At 36.1% G+C, this 14,657-nt stretch overlaps 1 protein-coding gene across 2 annotated transcripts in view; it reads right to left on the reverse strand.

Annotated features, from left to right (window-relative positions):
* MYOF (myoferlin) overlaps positions 1-14,657 on the reverse strand; it is a 62,376-nt gene that overhangs the window by 20,675 nt on the left and 27,044 nt on the right. For both annotated transcript variants that reach the window (XM_064716288.1, XM_064716287.1), the window contains exons 17-30: positions 13,978-14,016; positions 12,169-12,293; positions 11,590-11,706; positions 11,051-11,228; positions 10,112-10,236; positions 9,531-9,637; positions 7,101-7,293; positions 5,933-6,088; positions 4,777-4,908; positions 3,341-3,504; positions 1,564-1,678; positions 1,339-1,444; positions 691-833; positions 217-390 (exon numbers count right to left, since the gene is read on the reverse strand). In XM_064716288.1, the coding sequence (XP_064572358.1) occupies positions 217-390; positions 691-833; positions 1,339-1,444; positions 1,564-1,678; positions 3,341-3,504; positions 4,777-4,908; positions 5,933-6,088; positions 7,101-7,293; positions 9,531-9,637; positions 10,112-10,236; positions 11,051-11,228; positions 11,590-11,706; positions 12,169-12,293; positions 13,978-14,016 (1,874 nt within the window). The remainder of the gene's footprint in view (positions 1-216; positions 391-690; positions 834-1,338; positions 1,445-1,563; positions 1,679-3,340; positions 3,505-4,776; positions 4,909-5,932; positions 6,089-7,100; positions 7,294-9,530; positions 9,638-10,111; positions 10,237-11,050; positions 11,229-11,589; positions 11,707-12,168; positions 12,294-13,977; positions 14,017-14,657) is intronic.

A 14,657-nucleotide genomic window follows, 5' to 3' on the forward strand; every position in this document is an offset into this window, starting at 1 on the left:
ATTAAAATATAAAAAATTAGTAATAATACAAGAATCTCTACCCCAACTTTAATGATCCCTTTCTGACTAAATAATTTAAACAATACACACTGTATTATCTTCTCAGTTATACACTAGTTTAACAATGCATGGGCTAAAATGTCCAATATATTTGTTTATTTACTGCAAAGTAACAGGTTGACCTTTGAAAGATGTGTTTGACAATCTGTCTCTTACCAAAGCACCTTCAAGTTTAAAGATAGCTGCAGCACCGTGTGTCTCTGAGGGAGCCATTTTCCGTCTCCATCGTCTTCGGCGGAAAGTGTCAGAGCTGCGCTGCTCCCAGTGAAACTTCCAGCCAATCAAGGAAGCATATTCCCATCCTTCTTGGTCTTCATATGATGACCTTCCCTTGAAGATATAAATTCTTGTTATCCACAGTGTTGTGTAACAGTAGTAAAAAAAGCAGTGTTTCCTCTGGCAAGCCTAAAAACCCCCTCCTAAACCAAGGCTAGAAACATCAATGTACAAAAAGATAAAAAAAGGGAATGCAATGAAAATGTAAAAGGTTGTTGAAGATTTTTTTTGCTTGGTATTACATGTTTTCTTCACTCAGGTCATGAGCAATCTCATGCAGATTTAAAACCAAGCAAACCAAAACCCTCACATTATTCCAGCGTACCAGTCCCTGCCTGGATCTCTCTTCCTTACCCTGCCTGCTGTCATTCCCTCCGACTGCTCCCTCCTGCGTTTCCGCACCAGCCTCCGTCGTCGATGTGTGTGGTACATTTTCTCTGCAGCACCCCATGACTTGGGTTTAGTGTCTGGAGGAATAGTAATTCCATATTCCCACCCTACAACAGAATTGATGAGTTGGTACATTTTCAGAAATACAAGTAAGATACCTGTGTGTGGTGTGTGGTCAACACAAACTGGTTCCCCACTTCCTTTAGTCCCCAGACTTCCTGATTCACTTCATAGCATTACTTGGTGACTCATCCCATGGCTGAAGGCTCACAGGTAAATTATCAGACAGATCCAAACCTGGCTTTGCCACATATTCTTGGTGCAATTACAGAGGTTTCAGGTCTCAACCTTCTGATTTCTCTAAAAGCTTCTCAATGCTACTAATCCATTAAAATGGAAATTGAAATAGATGCAGACAGTGAACACTTTCTCAATGTCATATTATCTGATTTCTTAAACAATTTATCCAAATATTTCCTTGGTATTTTTCCATTGGGCAACCAACATCAGGCTCAGAATATTGCTACAGTTTTGACATGTGTCCTCCTTCATTATGAACTTCATTAGGACATCAGGCTGTCCTAATATCAGCAGATAAACAGTAAAACTTACCATGTTCATCCACTGCTCGATTTAAATCAGATTTCCAAGCATCATCTTCCCACACCCATCCAAAAGGACAAGTGAATTCACGTGGGGGTGGGGCTTTTTCTCCATTCTTTCATGTAAGGGAAATATAACAGTTTTCTGCATTAGTTGGATAAATACACTGTGTAGCAAAACATAGTAGTCCTTCTCTTAAATCTTTACTTATCCAGTGAAAACTTTAACTCTCACCACATCTGTGAAGCTCTGCTCAGATGCTTTCCATTCCCCTCCAGGATAGCGACTCTCATTTTCATACACTTCATCAGTAAACTCAGTATGACCAGCATCAGCTTCAGTCAACAGACTGCACGTCCAAAAAAATACAATAATAAATAAAACCAATTTTAGTTCACTACAGAAGACTTATAGAAACATAGTTCAGAATGTGCACACATGGGGGTATTCTGCATTGTCCAGCTATTCAAAGGAAACTTAGAAAAAACACTGAAGAAACTCCGGTTACAGTAAGCATAAATATGAGTGAGTAGCAGGAATGTTTAACTGCTGTTTTATTCAGGATCTGCTTTGAATACATCCCCTTGGAAAAAGAGAAAAACATCATAAATTTAAGTGTAGGAGACAAGGACTCTGTATGAATTATATGCATCTCTACAGCACATGCATCTATGTATATACTAAAATTTGGCACTGTATTTAATTTTGTTTTCATTTATGCTGTTGACAAGGCAAGCAATCAATTAGCTAATATTTTTCTAATTTGCAAGTAAAAGAAATAGGAGAACATGAAATCAGGTAACAGCCTGTTGCTATCAGGCACAGTGGTTCACTGCGGTTTAAAAGGCATCCAAGTGTGTTCCCCACTGCCCCTTGCTGGCCAAATCGAGCCACAGATCATCTCCCAGTGGAAGCAGCTGCATGGCAACAATGTGTATTTCAACAGGATTTGATGCAATTTCTTCACAGCATCTTACTCATAAAAACAACATAAATATATACAGTTCTTTAATATAAACAAAACGTCATCCATTCATGCCTATAACTGATAAAATTTTAAAATAGCACATATTTTTCCCGCACAGTTTTTCTATAGCAACAGTTCTATTTATTTTTCACCATCAGAACAAAAGAATTTAAAATGGGTCAAATATTTTCTTTTAGGAAGAAAGAAAAGTCTCTTTCTCATGCTGTTTTTTGTTTATGAAACAAATAATGTTCCCAGTCTGGTTTGAAGTGTGGCAACACAGTTGGACTGGCACAACTCCAGAGCTGAAAACCTCTGGCAGGGCAAGACTGAACCTGCTGGAGCTGAGGAAGGGCTGACACTTCATGAATTTGGTCTGCCAGGGGAGGAGCTGCCACATGGCACCACAACCTTCTTCTGAAAGCAACACCTGCCTTGAGGCAGTTTGAGAAATAACCTGTGACAGTTGTTTCCTTTCTTGCTACTTTTCAACATTTAATGAAATAAGCACAAAAAACCCATCCAGTGTTTGTGAATGCCCATGCAAATGCTGTAATGGTGTTGCTACAGCATGAACTGCAGATTTATACTGGATGCCAGGGTTAAATTTCATCCAGGGAAAATCCACCAATCCAAGGGTCTGCTCTGAAACCATCACAGCAGGACCTGTGAATCTCACACAGACACATGGAAGCCTCCTAGTAGCTTCCTAGGCATGAAATACTGTTATTATCCCTTTCTAAAAGATGAAGAACTGACACCCAGAGAATATAAGCAATATAGCCATCATTACATGGGGACTGCAAAACCATAAGTTAGTTCTTAGAAATGGATACTTTCTTTCTGTTGCCTGTTTTGTTTTACTTTTTAAAAAATGTAATGTTAGTTCTAGCACTATTAACTAGCTTTGACTATTGGCTGGTTTTTGCTGCCCTGGAACATTCAGCTTAAAATCCCTTTCTCATCCAAGAAAACAGAGAGGAGCTTTTACTGAACACCATAAATGCCTTTGTTTCTATCTGCATTAAATTAAAAGAATCTGACCTTCTTTCAGGATCAACCATCCATTCTCCTTCCCAGTCCCAGCCCTTTGGGGGTAGAAAGTACTCTCTTTTCAGTTTGATTTTTCCTGTAACATCAGAAAACTTGTGGCGACCAACAAGTCCTGAGGTACCCCACTTTCCAAAAAGGAGAGCCTGATTTTCATACTGTGTGGGAAGAAAGCAAAAATCCAATTATTATTTAGGAATAATAAACAGCTTTTAGGAGGAAAAAATGATATATTTATGTAACCATTATAACTGAAACACTTTACTATAAGTTCCTCTGAAATTAAGTACTCCCTTTCTACATTACTCTGCAATGTCATCATCAATTTCTTTCTTTCATTTTCTTCTATGCTGCCTGGTAAACAATCTTCTCAGTGTAATGCCTCCCTACAACTACAGTAAAAATGTGTCTAACTTAAAGAGCTGTTAAATAAAATTATGTTACAATGTTCAAAGAAGTTCCTTCTGTTCCCTAAATGCATGATTCTGTCTTCCATTTCAAATCTCCTATTTAAATTATTTTCTTTTGTAACATGTAGAACTGAATCAATATCTAATCATAGGAGTTACCAGGGGCACAATTCTGATGTCAGCCCTGTCTATTTCCCCTCCTGGGATTATTTGTAGTTTATGATAGTCTTGAGTTTTCTGCCCTTATTCCTGGAAAATTGTTGGATTGTTGAAGACCAACAAAAGAGACATTCAATACCTCTTAAACTGTATACTTAAATAATGCTTTGAACACCCATTGCTTTAAGTGACTTAGTACAGCACTACTAAATATTTAAGCATAGGTGCAACAGTGACATCACTGTAAAAATGTCTTTTTATTAGCTATTTTACTGCTACTGGATTATATGCACCATTAGGCGATGCAGCATATAAAACACACCTGCTACTGCCATCCAAAACCTCTATTATTTGCTGTGGGAGTATTTCAAGTATTTGAATTCTGATTTTGTTAACTCTTCTCATTGAAATGTTATTGTATTATTGCTTTTTGTCAGCAACAGTAAATTTTCTGCTGCTACAAAAGAACTATTATTAAGCAAAACCACTTGTATGCAAGTATCATTTATAGAAGTGAAGAAGCAATTAAAAAAAAGGGATTATTCACATGCCAAAACATAATAGTTTAGATCTCTATCTTAATTACACTGATAAAAATCTAAAATAAATATACTTGAAATCACTGGAGTTAACCAGATTTGTAGTGACTAACCAGTTCAGAATTTGGTCTGCTGAAGTTCATCTGGTAGGCACAATGGACTTGATCATTAATTGCCTTGAATGGGTTCTACTTGTTTCCTTATAATAAACACTACTCTCCCTTTCTGTCAAGCATGCAAAGAAATTCAAAAGAGCTCCAGCTGCATTGAATTCCCAACATTCACATCCAAGTTTAAAGTAAGAAAGCAGTGCTGGACATACCATTTCTGCAAAAACACTGAATGTTCCCTCTGCAAAGCTATTAAACTTCTTTTCAACTGCACTGAGCCCCAGCCAAATGTTAATTCGTAGCTCTGCAGGCATTTTGACATCTTTCGTCTTGTCCTGTGGGTACTGGCACACAAACAAAAATGTTATTCTTTGTTCTGTTATGGAGGTATCACAGCTTTCAGTAAAATATATATTAACAGAGAGATATGAGTAACAATACATATTTATTTATCTCCTCCTGTACTGCTTTTTCTCAAAAGCCAGTAATAAGTACTACAGGAAGAAAACATTCTTTAAATTATACCTGCCTAGGGCATGTAAAAACCAAACACATTAATGGTAGTATCGTCCCTGTTCCCGTATATTCTCTCCCAAGTTTCATTCAGCAATGAGTTTTCAGTGTTGACAACTTAAAACTTCAATGTTGATATTGGAGTTTCTTGTTGGGAGACTCTGGAAATGCAGAGGTTAGCAGGGATGGTTCAGTAAAAGCAGAATCAATGGTGGTTTGAATAAAACCATGAGGTTTTGTCTGCATTGAGGCGTTCATGAATATAACTACTAGTAAAATTACAAACTCTGTAAGCGCTCTTGTTTTAGTGTCAGATTGCTTTTCTCCTGGTTAAGTTTATTTCAGTTGAGGACAATATCAACTTAGATGGAGAAGGGCATTCCCATTCAAGAGTAAGAGTCCAGTCAGAGAGACAACTTCTGGGTGTGGACATGCTCCATTGCTTACAGAAAACCATCCAAAACTGAGTAAGTTTTTGGAACTTCTCTGACTTACACTTATGATTCCCTCTGCAAGTTTCCATTTATGTCCACATAATCAATGCCAGCTGGTATCAACTGGAATTGATATCAACTCCAACCCCAAATATCAACTCCAGTAACACTTTAAAAGTTTTATCACAATTTTGAACTCTTTTAGAAAAGTCTCAGAGATAGGGGCAAATACTGGTTCTAACTGGCTTATGATAAACTTAAAAGTTCTGTGATATTTTGAAGAAGCTAAATGCACTTGGCTTCTAATCTGTCCTGAGTGTGACACCTCATTGTTCATAGTTTGTTCACGTGTTTCATACTCCTGTCAGATGGCATGTCAATTCAGGGAGTTAATTATTTCTTAAGGATTAAACAATAGTACCTTTAAGAAGATTGTTTGGGTCTTTCCACAATATTTACCGGACGATTCAGGGCTTGTTGTGGAGTACAGCACTTGGTGTGCAGGAACACGAGCATAGGCCAGTCTTTTCTCCCCTCGGATCATCCATATGATCACATCAGGCATGCTGTTTTGTGGCTGAGGATTATTTGTGGGGAAACAAGAGTTAAGAAGAGTAATTAATTGAACAATAAACTAATCTAGAGCTGAGAAAAGAGAAACATAAATAAGGGCTTATGTCAAAGGATTTATCTTTTAGAATCATGAATGATGACGAATATGATAAATAGAGGGAATTGTTTTGTTTTGCAACTAAACCAATATATACTTCTGAAAGAATAATAAAAAATACCATTGAGATTTTTGGAGAACAAAGTAAGTTTTATTTTAAAAATCCTTACATCTTTTATAAATTTTTCTAAAGATATTTTGTATCTCAGTTCCCTTAAGGTGATGATAATGACTGCATGCCATATGTTGATGCTTTGGACTGACCTGCTACATATTAAAGTACTTGTGATGCTTCCACATTAAGGGTATGCAATTGTAAGACTTTTAGCAGAAGACAGAAACCACCTATTACCTTTTTGGAGTTCTGTGCCCACCTTTGTGAGTTAGCTACAAGTCTGGCCAATTAACTGATCTTTTTTTTTTTTTTTTTTTTTTTAAATCAGTAGCTCTACAGACCAGAAGCAACAAATTAAAAATAAAACCATTTCTAAAATGCTGTGAAAAACAGTTATGAGACAGCCAAGATGAAAACAGAAAACATTGGTAAAAATTTTTTAAAAATCCACAGAAACGTATTTAACTCTGTTAGAAGCTGATTACTATGGCTACAAGCTGTGGAAATCCAACATATACCCTGCAGTCTCTGAACCAGAAAAGTGACTTGCAACTCTGGGAGAAATCACAGAGTGATCATTACCCAACACACATTCTCAGTGAGAACATCTAACAAATGAGTTTTGTAAAAGTAAATTGCAATTACACAGGGGAACATGTTTACTTTCACAGGATCTAAAATTACTGTTCTACAGAGAGTGGATATTGCTTGATCAGCAGTGAACTTTACATCCATTTGTCTTAGACAGGTATTGCTAAACTAACCAGTTCTGCTAAACCAAACACAGTACTGTGAAGCACTAACCTCTTCACTCAGTTGCAGCAATCTATCCAACCAGTCCTCAATTTCTGTCAGAGTGGCTTTCACCTCAGTAGCCTCACTTCTCATCCTGGCTGCCGCTTCTCCAATCTGTTTGAGGGACTTGAGGCGCAGCTTTTCTATCTGAGTGTCAAGGACTGTAATATTAGATTTGCCTTCTATGAGGGGAAATGGTTTACTGAAAAGAGAATATTTTTATGGTTAATAACCCAAGAGGCTTTTATTTAGTTACACTTTAAATGCAGACATGAAAACAGTGGCAATGGATTGAGTGCCATCATTTCTGTGATTGAAAACCACTGGAACAGTGCTATTGCATCTATTTCTGCAGAGATTTTCAACTACAAGGTATTTATAGTAAGCAAGGGAAAGGCTGTACTTACATAACAAGCACCAAGGTAGAACAGGTGTTTGCTTTAATGTAATTGCCACCAATCAAACTAAGGAAAATCCATTTCTCTATATACTCACAATAAAATATTATCCTCTCAAAATGTATGTCTCAAAACTGAAACCAGTGCCTTCAGACCAAGATTAGGTTCCTTTCCTTCCCTGGAAACTGTATATTCTCAGAAATTCAATATACAAATTTGGTTTGTGGCTATGACTAGATTTATCTAACCCTCTGGCAAGAAAACATCAAAGAACTCTGAAAGAAATCTGTGACACAGAACTTTTGAGACAGTAGAGGGCAGAGTAAGTATTCAATAGAACCGAAAAGTCTCAGAATCCTGAGTTAAAAGGGACTCTCAAGGATCATTTAGCCTTGCCTCTGAACAGAACACCCCCAAAAAATCATACGATGTGTGTGACTGTGCTGTCTAATTCCATCAGAAAAATGAGAGGAGGTTTGAGGAAAAGGCAGCTTTTCAAAGACCACTGACTGTATCCCTTTAGCAGAGTTCATTAAAATGTCTTTAATGTGATATTTTACAAAAAGTTTAAAAATTTCCAAAGACACTGCCTAGTTTCTCTTCTTTGACCTCTATTTAATGCTATGAACTTCTAAGGGTTTTGATTCTGTAAAACTTTGATAGCGACTATTGTGCCTTCCACTGGAGTTCCTTCTACTAATCTGAATGCAAGAGCTGTCTGCCCTGGGAGCTGCTTTGACATCAATCACATGTACCAGATCATAACCTTCACAAACTCAAATAATTTTAAGTGTTGCACTGAAAACTCTCTCAAACTTCTAACTTATTTAAACCTTAGCATAGCAAGGAAAAATCTTCTAAAGACAGGGAGCTATGTCTTTGACAGAAGTTTTTTGAGTTGGTTGAAAAAAAAAACCAAAAGAGAATTGTATCCCATCAGCAAAATGAAGTTCATTTGGTGCTATATCTAAGTGCTATTGCTCCATAATTGTTGAGTGATATTTTATAAAACAATGGTCTGAATTTATAACAGTGCAAATATGTGTCAGGATGAGGAAAAGACCTGAAGTTTCCACACTGGTTCCATGTGACAAAAGTTTGCCCTTCACATTTTACTTTCCTTGAGTTTGTGAGTCCTTTTTATCTGTTTCTTTCAGATCACAGCATTCTATGAAGTTGTTAGTTTATATTTTTTGTAAGTTTTCTATCATGTAATTCTTTGCTAGTACATACTGACCTCCACTGTTTGTTTTTCTTCTGCTAACGTTTATATTGGCTCAACAACATGATGAATTTGTTCTCTCATTTCATATTCTTTGTTATTTCCTCTTATGGATAATAACTGTTCTGTCATTTTCCTTTTATTTTTCCTGTGCTGTTTTATCACCCACTTGTTTACTCTCCCCATCTCCATATCTCCTTTTTGAATGTCTCTTTCTCATACAATTCCTTCCTCTCTATTTAGAATACATTCTCTTTCAAATGTCTAAATGCTGATTCCTGCTGCCTTCTCTGAACACCCCCAGACATACAGACACATTGACTAAAAGCTTATTCAAAAACATGATCTTTATGGCCCATAATCCCTGCATAACCTTTGATTTTTTTTTTATTTTGGGCTTGCTAGTGAAGTACTAGACTTATTTCCCTCTTCAATTTCAGAAATAACATTGAAACACAGGTAAACCAGAGGGACATGAGGAATTCTAAAGAAGGGTGGATGCAAGAAAGGCAGCAGATATGGATAATATCCATTTTCAGAAAAATCCTGCCTCAGATTTTTTTCAAGAGATGCTGTTTTGTCTTATCACTGTCAGTAATAAAACTATGCTGAGATAATGGAGAATTACACAACCAGATGGATTATTTGATTGGCAACATCCATGATGTTTTACTTTTGGAATTTCAGTTCTTAGGTCAATTCATGAGATTAGTCAGTTTTATAGTCCTCAGAATTTGTTTTCTGACTTAGCAGAGGCAATAACAAAGATTCTGAGCAGGCCTGGAATGATAACATAAGAGATAAAAAAAATTCCTTTACCTTATGTCTTCTGTAAGATCATCAATCAGCTTCAACCACATCTCTGCTAATCTGTTTTCAGACACTTTAGCCTGCATTCCTGATTTTAAGGTGGCTAAGTTGGATTGCTGAGGAATTTAAAAGAAAAGAATTTGCACTTATAAACTTCCAGTGTGGTTTATGGTCAGTAGGAGTTTCAAGATTTTGATCTTATTTATTCATCAGTGTAAAGGCCAAACCAACAAAAGACTCATGTTTAAACCTAATTTGTATTTAACAGCACTATTCTGATGTTCTCCCCCACTGTATTCAACAAAACATGAAAATAACAGTCCCACAGACTTAACAGCTCCAGCCAACACTGAGGACTCTTCCTTTCCCTGGGAATTCCCTGTGGCTTCAAGCAGGAGTGTGCTGAGCCTTGCTAAAATACAGGCCTGTGATGAACAGTGCCATTTGTTACACCAAGCAACTTTTAATTTTGACTAAGAAAAAAAGATAGAAAGTATCACAAAATTTCCATAATTTGCTCAAAATGCCACTTTTTCATTACACCTCTAAATGAAAACGAGTAAAAATGAAAAAGATTTAAAATGTCTTACCAGTCTTTCAGCCATGTTTAGGATTACATTCACAGGGTCCAATCTATGACTTATGTCCTCCCAAAAAGAAGTCAGCGTTACAACTGGCTTTGTGTTTGCCCATGGCAAGTAGTAATAATAATTACCTGGAGTGAAACATTTGTATGTAAGGTTTAGAATTCATGACAGGAATAGATACTGTACACTGTTGCTACATTCATATCATTTATGTACTACAAATCATGAAAAACATATAAGCTACTCCAAATTCACAAAAAGATTTGCATTTTCAAGCCACTATAGCATCTGTTGAATGGTAAACATTCACTTCAAATTGTTTCAAAATCCAATAGGTTTTAAAAAATAAATTAGCTGTTAACATATTCTTTCCCACAACATACTTATGTAGATGGCATATTATTATAATTTTATCCTTGAAATAAAATATTCAAATAATAATTTTCTAGAGTAGTCTGATTATTTCATTTAATACACAGGAGAAAAAAAAACAACTACTCTTTGCAGTTAATAAAAAAATTATAGTCAAAATGTATTTTCCTGTCATCTAGCTAATTTTTTTTTCTAGGCTGAGAGATGTATGACTTCAAAACAAGTTATTATTTTATTCTAAATCAGAATATTCAAATCATGTTTTCCCTACTTAACTCTAGATATCTCTAAAATAACATGAATTCTCCTGGCAAAGTTTGTGTATATCTAGTACGTGGCCAAAATACTTCACTGAATTCTGTCCAAATTTCACTAATAACCTCTTATTAGTAGGGCCTTGCAGCACGTATTCCATAAATGCAACTTCACCTCAAAAGCTCTGAAGACCGCCATACCCTTTTCTGCCACATTTTCGGTGCAGTTTGGGCTGACACTCCACAGCTGCAAACAGCACACCCAAAAGGCAGTTTTGGAGTATTGAATACTTGAAATGAAATATTTTATATTTACCGTCGAACACGGCGCGGCTGTACTGGGTGGTTGACGCCAAGGGTTTGCAGGTGCTGTCGAATTTGTTGCCGTAGTTGCCGATGCTGACCTCGAACTGGATGGGCTCCCCCGTGTCCTGCAGCATCGTGGCAGAGTGAAACACAGCAGCCAAGCAGAACTTCCGTCTGCGCTGGTATTTCTACCAAAACAACCTTTTCAGTTGGATTTCAAACTGGGATCCACAATTATAGAAAAACAATAGCAATAGCTAAATGGAAATTATAGCCTCAATGTTTTTACTGTTTTCTGAGAAGAGACCAAAAAATATAATGTGTATAATAAATTACTGAATTTGATATTATAAAATGTTTCAGATTAACCCTTCTTGCTACAAGGACACAACATTTTTTAGCCACTACTCCTCAGCCACCAGTAAAGGCCTCTCTTAACTTGAAGACTGAACTCTATTGTACTGATTTTATTGAGTTAGATCACTCTTCTAAAAACAACCAGCCAGGCACATCTCCACTACCAACAGTGACGATAAAACAAGGATTTACCTCGACAACCAGTAAGTCATCATTAGGAATCATTTCTAATTTTTTATTAACAGGCTTGCTTTCAGATAATGTAGATAGTTCAACCAGAATTCTCCCTCTATATGCAACTCCTTCTCCCTGTAACATAAACACATATCAAATCAAATTTTATATATTTGCCCTAAAGAAGCATATATTTTTTTTAGCTGTACACAATTCTGGCTTCACCGAAGTGTTCTCAGAACTCCTGCAGAGGAATGGATGTACATATTGGAACAAGTGAAATAAAGTAGTTGGCTTAATGCTGGAAGTGAAAATAATATTTATGCAAACAAGGAAAGAAGAAATACAAATGCATGCAAAGGTGCAGTTAGTGAAAATTGTCAAAATCATTTCTCCTCCTTCAAAAATACCTTTAAAACAAAGCCAGATAGGAATGGAAAATACTATCATACTTCCTTACTAATCTTAAATTTAAAATATTATTCAAAAACAAAGAGCAAGAGGCGTGTAGTGTCAAAAAAATTAAAATTATTAATTCATTGATTAAAAAGAACTGGGTTAACTCTTTTATGAAAAACAATTAATAAAGAAACTTACCTTTCCAAAGTTTAATTCATCATATGGGTCTGGGAATCCAGTGTATTCTCTTGGACTTCCATAAAAGTTTAAGTAACAAGGCCCAAATGTTGGTAAAAATCCAACTTCAGTTTCTCCAGAGTTTGCTAACAGAAGACATTACCATTATATCTTTGTTAATTACCATATTGAGCCAGAAAGAAACAAGTAACATTGCTATCAAATCCATTAGAAGGAATGTTAGATATTAGTTAGGTATTAGTAATATGAGAACACTTATTCTCTGGGTGTACCATATGAAATTAAATTAATTATACCAATGACTGTACTTGTACCTAACTTCACTGCACAACACTTACACTAAATGCAGCAAAACACTTCATGCAACACAACACTTCATGCAGCAAAAATCCCACAGAATGAGAGGAATTTATGTCCCACTCCAAATATATGGTTTTAATTTATGTGCAAGGGTAATGTGCTCTTATGCTAACAGAAAACATGTTTTCTAGAAAATGTGAAGCTGAGTAAAACAACATTTGCAATCACTTAAAGGCACAGGCCAAAGATCAAACTAAATAGCCACAGAAAAGATGCACTCTCTAGCAGAAAAAAGAGGTGAGAAACAAGTCAACTTTGCAACAGAAATTTCCTGGAATGACCTGCAGCACAGAGAGGGATGCACTTATTTCTCACAGGAAAAGAAGGCTGAGGTAGGACAGTGACAGTAAAGGGCCGTGCCCTGTGTGGCCATGCCACTACTGAGTGACACGAGTGGACTGCAAAAGTGGATGTGATGTCTTGATGTAATTTCCTGTCAACAAAGTCACCTATAACCTGCACAATATAAATAAAGATTTGCAGTTCTCTATTTTGCATTTGGCTATTTTCACACCCTTACCTCTGAATCAGAAACAGATCAAAAATTGAATGAAAAAAACCATTTGAATAATGTCCAATTAAAAAAAATTCTAAGACCGAACTGCTCGCATCAGACCTCAGTATCACTAGGTTTAAGATACAGATATGTGTTAAATTCACTGCTTACTGATGCCAATAAATTAAACAGAATATAAATTAAAAAACATATAGGCAACAAAAAAACCTCCCAAAACTGGAATAAAAATAATATCTTTTCTATTTTTTTTTAAATTTAAAATTCAGATGTTTACTTGTAGAAGGCTAATAATCATGTATGATAGAAAGTGACTCTGAGAAACTATTTCAGCCTCTAACTTAATGTTACTTTATTAAGAAAGGAGGATAGTAAATGAAGTACCATGTGGATGAATGTTGATTACCTTTCAACTGCACTCCACTTGTATTTCTTTCTCACTACTTAAATATTTACCAGAAATTCTTTCAAACCTGGATGTCCACCTGGAAAATGCCACCTCTCCAGGTAGTAACAGAATCAGATTTTATTAGTTTGTTTATATAGCTTGTTAAGCATAAGCAAAACAGCCACTAATTATTTAAGGCAGTTATTTACTTCTGCAGGGCTCTGCAGTTGCAAATATACCCATGATCTCAGAGCTAAGTTAGAAATTTCAAGCCATTGTTAGACTAAGCACTCTGTAATTGAAGCAACTACATGCTCATCTCTAACACACAGCTTGAAGCACCAGCCAAAAAGAAATATTTTCAAACCAATTCCAGTGCCAAAACTGGTTTATAGAGTTAGTTATGTTTGATACTCTTTAATCACAATGGTGAAATCTTTTAGACAAAGAATTATTAAAAATATTTTTAAGGTGATGGACTGTCTTAGGCAATACTCTTCAGTTTGGGCAATGGAACACAAAATCAGTAACAGGTGAAGAGATAAACCTTCATATGATGAAGCCCCTGTTCCCGAAGATGAAAAATCTATATCATGAAAAGAGAAGCAGTTACATGACGAGTGATAATAGCATTTGAAAAAAAACACACATCACAATGCAATCTCCTTTAAAAATAAAGTTGAAAGCCTGAGACAAAATAAATTTCATATGGGCTAGAATTTTGCTTCTGGTTAATACATGAAGGTATTACTCTTCTTGTATAAATTCCAAAGGGCAAAAAGCCAGCATATATCTGACAAAATAGCTTGTTTTAGTGCTTATTTTTCAGCTTTGTACAATTCTCCTCCACACAAAATATAGATTTATTTTTTAAACTACTTTAAAAATCTTAAGGACATTTTAAAACCCCAGTACATTTCAGGGCCCCTTAGGGTATCTATTTACATTTACTGAGGACTATAGACTAGCTCAGTTTCACAATCCTTTAGAAGCCAGAACAGGCTTCAGGCACAGCACTAAAAAGAAGACAACAGAAATGGCTGTTCCAAAGCCATTGAGCAGAGAGAGAAACCAAACTAATCTCCCAGTGACTGTGTCTGGGTTTGATAAATGCTCTGTGACTCAGCTGCACCTCAGGATACACACTCATAGGGATCTCTCCAGAGCTGAATTCTCCCCAGCAGCCCAACCCCTCTCTCTTGGCTTTCCCAATGCCTTTTGCTTTTG

The sequence above is a fragment of the Zonotrichia leucophrys genome, chromosome 6 (genome assembly GCF_028769735.1).
Source record: "Zonotrichia leucophrys gambelii isolate GWCS_2022_RI chromosome 6, RI_Zleu_2.0, whole genome shotgun sequence".
Taxonomy (NCBI): Eukaryota; Metazoa; Chordata; class Aves; order Passeriformes; family Passerellidae; genus Zonotrichia; species Zonotrichia leucophrys.